Source organism: Chlorocebus sabaeus, chromosome 22, assembly GCF_047675955.1.
Source record: "Chlorocebus sabaeus isolate Y175 chromosome 22, mChlSab1.0.hap1, whole genome shotgun sequence".
In the NCBI taxonomy this organism is placed as follows: Eukaryota; Metazoa; Chordata; class Mammalia; order Primates; family Cercopithecidae; genus Chlorocebus; species Chlorocebus sabaeus.
In genome coordinates this window covers 75,885,705-75,899,454 of record NC_132925.1, presented here as the reverse complement: position 1 = coordinate 75,899,454, position 13,750 = coordinate 75,885,705, and the positions used below count along the sequence as shown (strand labels likewise).

The 13,750-nt window shown below is 42.4% G+C and overlaps 1 protein-coding gene across 9 annotated transcripts in view; it reads left to right on the top strand.

Annotated features, from left to right (window-relative positions):
• The window catches only part of ATXN7 (ataxin 7), a 142,217-nt gene that overhangs the window by 36,299 nt on the left and 92,168 nt on the right, over nucleotides 1-13,750 (top strand). For 6 of the 9 annotated variants that reach the window (XM_038003695.2, XM_073009963.1, XM_073009964.1 and 3 more), the window contains 2 exons: nucleotides 11,925-12,245; nucleotides 12,480-12,548. In XM_038003695.2, the coding sequence (XP_037859623.2) occupies nucleotides 11,936-12,245; nucleotides 12,480-12,548 (379 nt within the window). In that variant the 5' untranslated portion in view covers nucleotides 11,925-11,935. Of the gene's footprint in view, nucleotides 1-11,424; nucleotides 11,519-11,924; nucleotides 12,246-12,479; nucleotides 12,549-13,750 lie in introns of those variants that run through there. The other 3 variants (XM_073009967.1, XM_038003696.2, XM_073009968.1) reach the window with 3 other exon arrangements.

Below are 13,750 nucleotides of genomic sequence, written 5' to 3'. Positions count from 1 at the left end.
ACACATAAAAGATAACATTTTTACAGTTAACAATCTGAAACAGCTTCACAGAAAGTGTTTTAGTACTATTGAGATGTTTAAAAGAACAATTTGGGGAGCTATGAAGTCTCTACCTTGAAAACAGTCTCTTAAAATTTTTCTGGACTAAAGCTGAAGGGATATGCAGAGATATCTTTCAGTGATCATTGAAGTCATCACATTGAATGTTGTTCATTGTGTCATGTCTGCAAGGTGCCAGAGAAGAAACAGGCTTTCCTGTATGGTGTCCAGTCACTGACAATGGAGGAGTATAGGGAGAAGCTAAGAGGAAACACGTTTGGCAGAATGCCAAAGAGCTCTTTAGTGCCTGTTTATGAAGTTTTTACTGTGTGCATGGGGATTGTCTCTGGGAGGAAAAGGAGAAGAATAGGAGGTGATTGACATGGACTGCAGTGATAACTTAGGCTTTTTTGAATATTATACCAATGAAAAGATTAATATGATGCCAGGAAGTAAGTGACCAAGAAGCAGAGAAAGAAGAGGAGTCACAAATTCAAAAGTCTCTAGAGACCAGAGAGGGGAAATAAAGTGAGCCAGGTGGAACTATGAGAAACCATCCAGTCCATGATCCATCTAATGTGGCAACCCCTTCTCAGCAACAGATTGTAGGCCCAATATCTGTTCATTCAACAAAGATTTATTGGGTGCCAACCTACGTGCTATGTTCTCTTATGGGCACTGGGGATAAATTAGTGAATCGAAAGGACAAATATCCCTGCCATTGAATTGGCACTTACCTTTTTTCCTTCATTAACAAGTAAAAATTGGATATGTTTATCATGTACAGTGTATTCTTTTGAAATATGTATTCATTGTGGAATGGCTTAAATCAAGCTAATTAAGGTAGGCGTGACTTCTCATACTTATGTTTTGGTTGTGAGAACACTTATCTAGTCTCTTTGCAATTTGCAAGAATACAGCACGTTGTTATTAACTATAGTAAGCATGTTTTGCAGCTGAAGTTCTTGAACTCATTCTTCCTAACTGAAATTTTGTACCTTTTGACTAACTTTCCCTAAACCCCTCACCTCTATCCTCTGGTAACCACCATTCTATTCTCTACTTCTCTGAATTCAACTTTTTAAGATTCCACATATAAGTGAGATTGTGTCCTATTTGTCTTTCTGCGCCTGGCTTATTTCACTTAACATAATATCCTCCAGGTTCATCTGTGTTGCTGCAAATGACAGGAGTTCTCTTTAAAAAAAAAAAAAAAAATACAGATAGGGGTCTCACTATGTGTCCTAGGCTAGTCTGGAACTCCTGAACCCTGGGCTCGAGTGTTCCTCCCACCTTGGCCTTCCTTCCAGAGTGCTTGGATTACAGTTGTGAGCTACCACATCTGGCTGGATTTCCTTCTTTTTAAAGATTGAATAGTATTCCATTGTGTGTGTGTATACCACACAGTGGAATATTATTTAGCTATAAAAAGAAGGAAGTATTGATAACATGCTCCAACGTGGATAAACCTTGAAAACGTTTTGTTAAATGAAGGAAACCAGACACAAAGGCCGCATATTATGTGGTTTCATTTAATATTCAGAATAGGCAAATCCATAGAGACAGAAAGCAGATGTGGTTTTCAGGGGTTGGGGAGGGAATGTGGGCAGTGACTGCTTGATGAATACAGAGTTTGCTTTCGGAGTGATGAAAATGTTCTGGAACTAGATAGTAATATTGGTTGTACTACACTGTGAATGTACTAAATGTCATTAAATTGTACGCTTAAAATGGTTAAAGCCCAGGTACAGTGGCTCATACCTGTAAATCTAGCACTTTGGGACGGCGAAGCAGGAAGATTACATGAGTCTAGGAGTTTGAGACCAGCCTGGGCAACACTTGAAACCCTGTCTCTGTTTAAAAATTAGCTAGGCGTGGTGGCATGTGCCTTTAGTCTTAGCTATTTTGGAGCTGAGGTGAGGATCACTGGAGTCTTGGAGGTTGAGGCTGCAGTGAGCTGTGATTACACCAGCTGGATTGCACTTGCACCTGGGCAACAGAGCGAGACCTTGTCTCAAAATAAATAAATAATAATAAAATGGTGAAAATGGTGAATTTTAGTTATGTGAATTGTATTTAAAAAAAATGGCATTTAGAAAGACTTTCAGAAATGTGTACTTTATGTCTTAGACATGAGAAGGTAGTTTAGCTAGAGTGGAGTCTTTGTAAGGGGCAGTGGTGGATGCTAAGGGTGGGAAAAGGTTTGGCTAGATATTGAAAGATATTGACTGGCCAAGGAGTTTAGCAGCTATAAATATAGCACCATATACTCCATGAGGAAGAAGGAAACTCAAGAGAGGTTGGTGCTCTGGGAATTGCAACTAAAGATGAAGTTTCAAGCAAAGGAAGTGGCCTGTAGTTTTATCAGTCTGTGCCGTTGCTACTCACCTAACAGAGTTTTGTGGCAATCTCACAAAAGTTTCAATATTTAGAGTTTCTTCTTCTAAAAAAAAAACTTTATAAAAGGATAATCATCTTTTAAAATAATCCTCCTGACTATAAAACTATGTTGATAAAAAATCTAAACATTATATAAATATATATGCTAATAAAAAGTTCCTTTGAGTTTAAAGAATTAAAGCACCTTTAATTCTTTTACCCCTTGCTTCTCATATGGTAAATCCAGAGTTATCTAGACTGTTTTTTGCATAAACTTAGCATCATCATCATCATCATCACTTTTTCACAAAAATAGGCACATATGATTCATAGTATTTTTTGCATGTTTCTTTAAAAAATGTTTATCTTGGTTGTCTTGCACTTCTTTTTTTTGGACCATTACATTATATGCTATTTTATTTGTAAAAACAAAAAGTTGAAAAGTAACGGTTACATACCTCTATTAGAGGATGAATTGTTATAAAATGTGAAAGTAGCTAACACACACTGAGCACTTAATATGTGCCAGGCACTATTCTGAACATATTAATTTATTGACTCTTCATAAGTTCATGAGGTAGATATTATTGTTATCTTCCTTTTGCAGAGGAGCTAACTGAGGTACAGATGAAAAAATTGTCCTGCCAATGTCCAGAGTTAGGTAGTGGCAGAGATGGGTTCCAGGACCAGCTTCATCTCCAACTCATGTTCCCATGAGGAATGCTGTGGCTGGTGGTGTCAGATTTTACTTAGGATTTTTTTAAGAAAAGTCAATCTGGAATTTTTTGTGATATTTTCCAAGTTTTAATGTTGGCTTAAAAAATAGCTTTATTGATATGTAATTCAAATGCCATAAATTTACCCCTTTAAACTGTACATTTAATGGTTTTTAGTGTATTCACAATATTGATTGTATAACTGTTTCTTCTATCTAGGTCAAAAACATTTTTAGCACCCACAAAGGAGACCCCATCCCATTCCTAAGCAGTCACCCTCCATCTTCTCTTCCCTCAGCCCCTGGAAACCACTAATCTTCTCTCTGTCTCTATGGATTTGCCTATTCTGGATAATTCACCTAAATGAAATCAAATAATTTGTGACCTAGTTATCTGTCTTCTTTCATTTAGCATAATGTTTTCAAGATTCATTCATGTTGGAGCATGCATCAGTGCTTCATTTTATGGCTGAATAATTTTTTTTTTTTTTTTTTTTGAGATGGAGTCTCACTCTGTTGCCCAGGCTGGAGTGCAGTGGCACAATCTTGGCTCACCACAAGCTCCGCCTCCCGGGTTCAAGCGATTCTCCTGCCTCAGCCTCCCAAGTAGCTGGGACTACAGGCGTGCGCCACCATGCCCGGCTAATTTTTTTGTGTTTTTAGTAGAGATGGGTTTCACTATGTTGGCCAGGCTGGTCTTGAACTCCTGACCTCGTGATCTGCCCAGCTTGGCCTCCCAAAGTGCTGGGATTGCAGGCATGAGCCACCGCACCTGGCAATAATATTCTTTGTATACATATACCACAATTTGTTTATTCATTTGTTGATGTACATGTGGGTTGTTTCTACCTTGTGGCTTTTAGGAATAATGCTGCTAATGAATATTAGTGCACAAGTATCTCTTTGAGTCTCTGCTTTCAGTTCTTTTGAGTGTATACCTAGAAGTGGAATTGCTGGATCATATGCTAATTCTGTGTTTAAGCTTTTGAGTAACTACCACTGTTTTCCACAATGGCTACACTATTTTACATTCCTGCTAGCAATGTATGAGAATTCCAGTTTTTTCATATCCTTGCTAACACTCTTCATTTTCTGTTCTGTTGTTGTTGTTGTTGTTTATTACAGCCATCCTAGTGGGTGAGAGGTGGTATCTCTGATTTAGATTTGCATTTCCCTAATGACTAATGATATTGAACTTATTTTTTTGTTTTTGTTGTTAATTTACCGAGCTGAAAGAGTTCTTTCTACATTCTAGTTCAAGTCCCTTAATCAGATATATGATTTGTAAAAATGTATAGGTTCTGTGGGTTTTCATTTTCTTGATGGTATTCTTTGAAGCACAGAAGTTTAATTCTGATGACATTCAATTTACCCATTTGGCTGTGTTTTCATTTGGATGGAGTCTCACTCTGTTGCCAGACTGGAGTGCAGTAGCGCAATCTGGGCTCACTGCAACCTCTGACTCCCTGGTTCAGGTGATTCTCCTGCCTCAGCCTCCTGAGTAGCTGGGATTACAGGCATGTGCCACCACACCCCAGCTAATTATTGTATTTGTAGTAGACATGTAGTTTCACCATGTTGGCCAGGATGGTCTTGATCTCCTGGCCTTGGGATCCGCCTGCCTCAGCCTCCCAAAGTGCTAGGATTACAAGTGTGAACCACCGCGCCCGGCCTTGGCTCTGTTTTTAAAAAGAAATACCTGATAAGTCAGATTCCAGCCCACTAATCACCTGCTTGTGATTGCTGCTCTGCTGCCACTGCCCCAGAAACCATTTGGAAAAATCCTCATGCTTTTTGAAAATACCTGTTTTCCAAAGAGATGGAGCAAGCTCTGGAAGGCAGGAAAGGCAGATTTCTTACCAGGAGCAATTTTGTTTTGGTTCCCCTTTTCCATTCCTGAAATTCCTTCACTTAGAACACCCTGATGTAGACATGGGGGCATAGTAGGAAGTGGACAGAGGATCAAGGCCTCAAGGTCTTGAAAATTTTATGTTGATCAAAAGAGAATATTGGTTAAAATAAAAGATTAAATTGGTGAAAATAAACATTTGCCTTGAGCCATAGATGTTGTCGTTTAAAATCAGAATGACCATAAGAGTGTAGTTAGTAATTGTGTTTCTAGGAAGAAAGGTTTATGGACCAGTACACCTAGAAGTAATTTGGGGCAAGGTCTTACTCTTCATATTTCTTTACGTGTGTACTTGGGAGGAGAGGAGGACAGATAACTGTATTCATTCATAGTCATTCACACACCTTAGTGAAAAATAGTTAAATCTGCAGGAAAAACTCTACCAAGAAAACTCCACCAAAGAAAACTCTACCAAGAATAGGAGAACTTTACTTTGGAGGTGGAAAGGGAGTGCAAGTTTTTGTGGAACAGTCTGTTGAGAAGCAGTACAAACCCAGATAGGCTCCTGGACCACGGTGCAAAGAGAGAATGGGGGAAAGTCAAGGGTGCCATGTTTACTGGATCTATGACTTTGCTTAGAGCTGGACCTTGGCTGAGGAAAGGAGGAAGAAACATTTGTGTTATTCTTTCCCTCTTACACTAACACACCTGCATTGTTAGTCCTTGGGTTCACCCAAAGGCATTTTGCTGATCATTTTGGAGACATGGTTACAACTCATCTTATGGTTTGTGGGAAAGTGGGTTCCAGGTTCTAAGTAACACCCTTATGTTGGGAATGCAAACTGTTGGTCGCTGGGAGACTAAATGTATGTCTCATTGTCACCTTGATTTCAGAGCATATACTCTTAACTCTGAATACATGAAGTCCTGTGATACAGAGGTGGGGATGAGTTCCCGTGTGCTTAGTGAGAGGGTTCAGGAAAGAGTTTGTTAAAGAAATGGAATTTGTGGAAGAACTTTGAGTGAACAGCAGGATTTCAGCCAAGGGAGGGAAACTGTTATAGATGGAGTGACCTATATGAGCAAAGACTTGGGAGCTAGGAGTTGGATGGAGTTGGGGTGGGGGCATGTTTGAAGTTCTGAATTTGTCATTTGGGTTGGACCATAGACTACCTGCAGGAGGCAATTGAACCCTGTAGAAGTGGTGGAGCTGAGGCAGGCGCAGACTGTAGAGGACCTGGAATGCTAGGAGAGAAGTTTTTATTTATTTTATCAGTCAGTGGAGAGCCCCTAAAAATGTTTAGCCCCTAAAAATGGTAGGGGCTAAAGCCATACTTCAGCAAGATTGGTCTAATAGTGTAGCATACATAGATTAGAATTAGGGCTTACTGTGTGACAAGCGTGGTGCTAATAATAATAGCTGACACAGTGTGCTTTTGCACTGTTAATTTCTTAATGTTCCTCATAAAGTAGTTACTCTTGTTTTACTCATTTTATAGATGTAGAAACATGCACATAGAGGCTAAGTGATTTCCCCAGAGTTATACAGCTTGTAGTGGTGGAAGTGGGATTCAGCCTGGGTAGATAGACCCTAGAACCCATGCTTTTAATGGCTGAGCCCAAAAAAATGGTGATATTTACAGCATTGTCAGTGCAAAGGTACATGGGAAATTATGTTTAATAGTGTGTTTAACCTGCATTTTAGGGTAGCTGAGGCAGTACACTAGAACTCTATACAGTCAATTTCCTTTTATAGCTGAATATTTGTCCAACTTTTCCATTCCTTGTCTTCTTTTTTTTTTTTTTTGAAATGGGGTCTTGCTTTGTCATCCAGGCTGGAGTACAGTGGTACGATCTCAGTTCATTGCAGCCTCTATCTCTCAAACTTAAGCAGTCCTCCCCGTCAGCCTCCCAAGTAGCCGGGACTATAGGCACATGCCTGCATGCCTGGCTGTTTTTTTTTTTTTTTTTTTTTTGTAGTAGAGACGATGCCTCACTGTGTTGCCCAGACTGGTCTCGAACTCCTGAACCTTGGCCCCACAAAGTGCTGGGATTATAGTCGTCAGCCCATCACACCTGGCCTCCATTCCTTTTCTATAACTTAAAACTTTCCATTTTTAAAAAACTCCTCAGCCTAAAGACTTTAAATCAACATTTCAAATCAAGTTTGTCATAAAACTACAATCCAGTTTTAAATCCCTACAAACATTGGGCATTATTAATTACCTTTTATGTTATAATTTATTATTACCTTTTATATGTGTATTTTGAAATTTTCTTCTCTTTTCAAGCAATTTACTATTACTGGTGAATGTTTCTTTGGGAGAGTTCATATGTACATGCAAATATATGATTAAGAAAACAGTCCAAAAATTCAAGGCTTTGAGATGTTTAGCAAATGATACATTTTACTGTAGAATGAGTATGTGTACAGGTTAAGTTTTTAAAAAGCTATTTATGTCTTTAAGTCCTCACTGTTGCAACTGCCCTTATTATTCCTAATTTTGCACTTGATTGCTATCAATTCCAACCACTGAGCTGATGAATTCAATTTCCTCTTTCCACTCTTCTCCCTCTACTGGAATACTGATATTCATGACAAGCTATAAGGTATTTCACTAGAGGGAGCATAGTTAAGGAAAGGCATGCCTCTTGTGCAGAATACAGCCCTGGCTCTTTCTGGAGAAGAAAGAAGGAAAGGGAAAGATGTAGTCAGAGGAGTGAGAGAGGATTTGAACAAAGGCTCAGCCAGTTTTAGGAGGATATAAAGAAACCAAAGCCAACACATTCCTAATTCAGTGGATCTGAGTTTCTTGCTGCTCAAATGACTTCAGTCCTTTGGGGTTGATAATGGAGAATCTCTGTTACCAACCCTGTAATTTACACAGATAAGTATACTGTACTTACTGCTTTTCAAGTTTATTAAAATGTTGTATTGGGACTGGTGGTTTTTTCCAAGTAAAAATGGTTGTGTGGGATCTTGTATCTTAGAAATGTTTTGGGTAGTTTTTGCCTTTTTACATTAAACTGGATTTAATGTTGGAAAGGTCAACTTTTGTTTTGTTTTTGTACATTGTGGTACCTTTGGCCTTTGAACAAAACATTTTATGAGTGCAAAGAATCCTTTTTGTAAAGAGAGACTTGTTACCCTTGGCATCTACTGAGAACATCCCTAAATTTGGGTGATGAGATAAGACCACATTTTAAATACGTCCTTGGAAGGGATGAAATGCACAGAATTTGCAGTACTTCACCTCTGACAGCCCAGTTCTTAAGCCATATACAATCTAGTTGGCGGTGACAGTTTTTTCCCACAAGAGTGTTTTGATGAATTGTTTCCCCTACTTCCTACTTTTCTCACATACTCAGTGAAATTACTATCTTATCTTCACCCTGGTGCCCAGTAGGGTGCCTGGTCTGTAGCAGGCAATCAGGAATTGTTGGATACATTGAATACTCATTACTCAAGCCATATAAAATGAATATTACTTCAGTTTGAAGACTGAAGTTCCTCAGAGTTACAAGACATCATCAGAAATGTACTGGCAGAATCTCTGATTGATATCATACAGGCATAATACTATATTAAAATAGCATTAAGTGAATATAAATTGTATTGCCCTGGTGTGGTGGCTCATGCCTATAATCTCAACACTTTTGGAGGCCAAGGCAGGAGGACTGCTTGAGCTCAGGAGTTTGAGACCAGCCTGGGCAACATTGTGAGACCTTGTCATCTCCACACACACAAACACACAAAAAATTTATATATATTTATGTTCTTTTTATAATTTGGTGGTATGGAAAGGGAAGATTATCTAGGTAAGAGGTCATCAAGTTCTTTACTGTGGGCCTGTAGATAATACAGCTAAGTATTGGGTTTCTGTTGTACTCTTGTTTATAAACAGTGTGCTTTGCATAAGGAACGCTTTTAAAAGTTGCCAAAATTCAAATATCAGATGCACTGTCTCAGCTTGCTGTTTTGACTTTTTTTGGTGACTCATTCCAACTTTAAGGAAACCTCTAACAACTGTGGATATCAGAACATTTCTAGGAGTTAGGACTTTTTTATGGGTAAAGAAAGAGTGGATAAAATGCATTGTCTACAGCAAAAGAGAATTGGTTGGAGAAATACCAGGAAATGCCTGTCAATCTCTTGTCTGCACATCCTCTTCAGTTTGATAGTAAGTTTCCTAAAGGATTTAGCTGAATTGCTCAGTTTGATATAAGACATTTATTTATAGTGCTTATTTATGAGATTCCTCAATGATTGATAGCTGCTATTAGTTTTGAGTATTGAGGAACTCAATAATTGGTAGCTGCTATTCGTAATAATTTCCCTTAGTAATGATCATAATGCCAAGAGGATACTTAATATTTTTCATTTTAAGCCTGGTTGTGTTTTATTAAAGCAATCAAAAACTTTGAAGAAACAAAGAGGTATCAAGCAGGAATTGGGAACGAAGTTGAAGTACTCTTAAGTTGCTGTATTGATCCCCATTGGCTAGAAGTCATATTAGTGAATCTTGAAGTTGTTTCACATCCAAAAGGGGAAAATCAAGCAATGTCTTGAGGAAGTAGGACCATACTTCATGTTTGCCATTCTCCTTATTTTTGTTCTCACTTTGTACTTTCAGGGATCTGAAGAGCTGTACTTAACAAGCAAGCGCCCTTTTTTATCTATGTGGCTTGGTGGCTGCAAGCTTTTCTTTTCAATGGTAGCTTCAAATGCCGTTAAAATCCAAATTTTCGTTTTTCTTAAGTGTAGAATTTCAAAATTCCAAGTAATTAATAAATTGTGTACTTTAGGAAAACAGAGATTGGGTGTTTTCATGTAATTATTCAGATTTGCAGTGATTTGAAGTGAATGAAAAATTGAAAATCTGCACAGGGGTCATCTAAGCTATGTTAAAAGTTAGCAGGGAACTATATTCCTGTCAAGGGAATTATATGTTTTACTCCTGTGCATTTTTCTCATTGATAGTCTTATGGAGGAAGTTAAAGCTTTAGAAATGATTTTTAAAATTAAATCTTTCTAATCATTTCTACTATTTTGGTTATTTTGATAAGGACAGGAAGTAACCATGGTTGCACTTTTTGGACTTGTTTGCATGCAATGCACGAAAAAATTTTACAGACTTATTTCTAAATCTTTCTAAAATAAAAGTGTGTGTATGTGTATGTGTATGTGTGTGTGTCTATGTGTGTGTGTGTGCTTTTAAATTTTGAACCCCAAACCCTCTTTACCAGTCCCATCTTATGTTTGGGTTGCAGTAACATTTCTTTATTAATTTTTATGCTTATGTAAACTTTCCTGTGTTTCTGCAAGTTGGACCAACAAAGAAGTTGGCCACCTCTGTCACACCAGATGTTTGAGGTAAAAAAAAAAAAGGATAATTACACTTCCTCCCCATCTAGTCAGAGAAAGCACTTGGGAGCAAGCATCTCTGACACACATTACAGGAGTTGATATTACTGCAGTGTGAAACATGCTGATCAGAATCATTGTTTTTGTCTCAGGCTTCAAATGTTCACATCAATTTGAGAAAATAGTAATATCAACACTTACTGAAAGTGTTTGGTGTGGTCTGCTACTGTTTCAAGTATTTTGAATGCTTTAGGTCATTAAGTAGCCTTTTATTTTGCCATCTGTAGCCTATCGCTAAGCAAATATTGTGTGTGTTGGGGAGGGATGCTAAGTTTTGTAGGCCAATGCTTAATTTAGTGAACAAAATTTGACCGAAAACAGTATTTTCTAAACATGTTTTGTAGGAATTCCTTATATTCTCCTACTCCCTGGGGTCTCGCCCTGTCCAAGAAAAGACAACCATAAAGAGAGAAGGACTAACAACTCAAGTTAAAAATGAATCAGATTTTTATTTTTGGGGTGAATGAATCACTTCCAGGAGCAGTGGAAACCCAGAAACTTGGGGTAGTGCTTCTAAAATATGTACACGGGTTAAAGCTCCTCTCGGTTTGTTTCACTCTCCTCCATTCCCTCGCATACTGATCTCATGGTCTCTCTTTGCTGGACGAATTCAAGTTCCCCGGGCGCACAATGTGACTTCCAATTGCGGGTCGGGGGCACACATGTGGGCGGCGTGGTGTGCACACGGTACTTCGTCCTGACACCTGGGCAGACACCTGGGCGGCACTTCCCCGCCAGCCCAAGGTCCCCTGCATGCCCGGCGTCCGCTCTGCGGCGGCTTCCCATTCATGCTTTTGACAACTGCGCGGCAGCCTGCAAGCTGAGGGCAAAGTGCCCCCTGCACCAGCCTCTCCTGCGCTGCCCTGGGGCCGGCCGGCCGGCTCCTCCATAGGTGGCTGCATTTCCGACTTCTCCCTGGCTCCAGTCCGGGGGCTTGACGTGCAAACTTCGCCGGAGCGAGCTGAGAGGGAGGGACCGGCAAGTGGGAGGAGGCGGCGGGAGGCGCCTCCGCTTAAGGGAGCCGGCCGGGCGCCGCCGCTCGGACGGACGCACGGACGGAAGGAAGGAGCGGGGCAGCCGGGCCGGGCCCGGGGATGCGAGCGGCCGAAGGGTGGGCAGCTGGAGGTCCTGGGGTGCGGCTCGGGCTTCCCTGCGCGGGCTGCCGTGGTGGGGCGCGGCGCTGGAGCGGGGCCGCTCCGGCGCTGGCCTCCGCGGCAGGTCCCTGGGCAGAGGCAAGCAGGGGACCCAGCGCCGCGGTGGCGGGCCGCCTGCTGCCCGTCCCCTCCCTCGGGCGGCCGCGAGAGTCGAAAGCGAAAGCTAGCCCGCGCCGTGGACTTTGCGCCCCGGGCGGGGGGTGGCCTCCAGGAGGCAGGCTTGGGGGGCTGGGCGGCCAGGGGGGCGCTGTCAGCGTGCCCCACCCGGTCCACGGGCCGCGCACGCCGCCGGAACTCCCCGGCGCCTCCTTAAAAAGCGGCCCCCGCGCGACTCTTTCCCCCTTTTTTTTTGTTACATTGTAGGAGCGGAAAGAATGTCGGAGCGGGCCGCAGATGACGTCAGGGGGGAGCCGCGCCGCGCGGCGGCGGCGGGCGGAGCAGCGGCCGCGGCCGCCCGGCAGCAGCAGCAGCAGCAGCAGCCTCCGCAGCCCCAGCGGCAGCAGCAGCCGCCACCGCCGCCGCCACGGCGCCCACGGCCGGAGGACGGCGGGCCCGGCGCCGCCTCTACCTCGGCGGCCGCAATGGCGACGGTCGGGGAGCGCAGGCCTCTACCCAGTCCTGAAGTGATGCTGGGACAGTCGTGGAATCTGTGGGTTGAGGCTTCCAAACTTCCTGGAAAGGACGGTGAGTGTCCACACCCTCCTACCCCCCTTCACCCCCTCGCGACCCCCTCCTCTCTCCTCCCCTCCCCCCTGCCCCCGTCCTGTGACCCGCCCCCTTGAGGGGCAGAGATGCTATCGTTTGCTGGGTTGCGGAACGCGGAGGTGCCCACACCTACCCCGTGCGTGCGTGAGCGTGCGTCACACTCCCGGCCACTGACCTGCCTCTCCCCTCCTCCTGTGTGTGTGTATCTCCTAGGGACAGAATTGGACGAAAGTTTCAAGGAGTTTGGGAAAAACCGAGAAGTCATGGGGCTCTGTCGGGAAGGTGAGTCCAGCCCCCCTGATGGAGTTTGTACAAACCCCTGGAAAGTTTCCTTGACACTTCACTGGGGCCGGGAACTTCAGCCCACCATACCGACTCTCCGACTTCCCCACTCCCCCGTGCCTACGAAGATGCTGCCTGAGGAGAGGAGGGAGGGAGGGGGCAGAGCGCTTGGAAAGTTTGGTTTGGGTGCCTCCTGTAATAAGGAGCATCCGGAATCCTTCTGTGGCGAGGCAGGAGCAGCATTATTGGTGATGAGTGCTGGGAACCGGCGGGAAGTTTAACCTGGATCTCTGCATTTCTGATCTCCTTACGGAGAAACACGAGTAGAGGAAGGAATTCTCAGCTTTGAAACCTTTCCACGAATGCTTTGGGGACATTTTCTGTTGGCAGTCGAAACGAATTTTGAACTTAAAGATGCTGCTTTACCTATGCAGTCTTATTTCTGTAGGATTTAAGGCACAAGTTGAGGATGCTACAAAAAGATCATCATAACCCGGAGTGCAATTCGGTCACATTTTTTTTGCGAGCTGCCAAGATCGGGGGGAAAGAAAGCCAGAATTTTATTTGGTAAAACAAGCTTTTACTGCCCGTAGCTAGTGAAATCAGGGTCTAATTATTTGTTAGTTTTAAACTGTTTGTTAAAAAGATACACTAGGGAAATAGCTGTAGCTAAAGGTATGTCTCCAAATGAAAGTCAGGCCAGTTATCTGGAAACTGTCAGACTTTTTCTTGAGATTTTCTTTTTCTGTCAATAGTCAGCTTTTGCTGTCTAATACCTGCATTAGGCCTGGGCACGCCGTGGTCAGAAAGGACTTCTGAAGTTCAGTGAACTTTGGGTTCAGTTTCAAGTTATTCTTTCAGTGACTTAGGACAAGGCTTTGAGTGAGATTTGGACCCGGAATACTGAGTTTATAGTCCCTGAATGCAGTTTTATTTCTCACTTGTTGCCGTTTATTTTGGCAGAATTTTTGTCTGTGGCCCAAGAATAGGTAGAACTTTGGCAACTGGAGCATTTTTAAGTCCAAAGTTTGCCCATTGTTACTGTCTTCACATTTCCTTCTTGTTTTTCACACCTGCTTTTTCTTCACTTAACTCTGTTTCAGTTTTTTTGAATTGGCCACTTCTTGGTCTCTTGACACTGGGAGGAAGAGTAAGACCAGTGAAAGCCCGATGAGAGCTTCCAATTGGAACAGATTATAGAA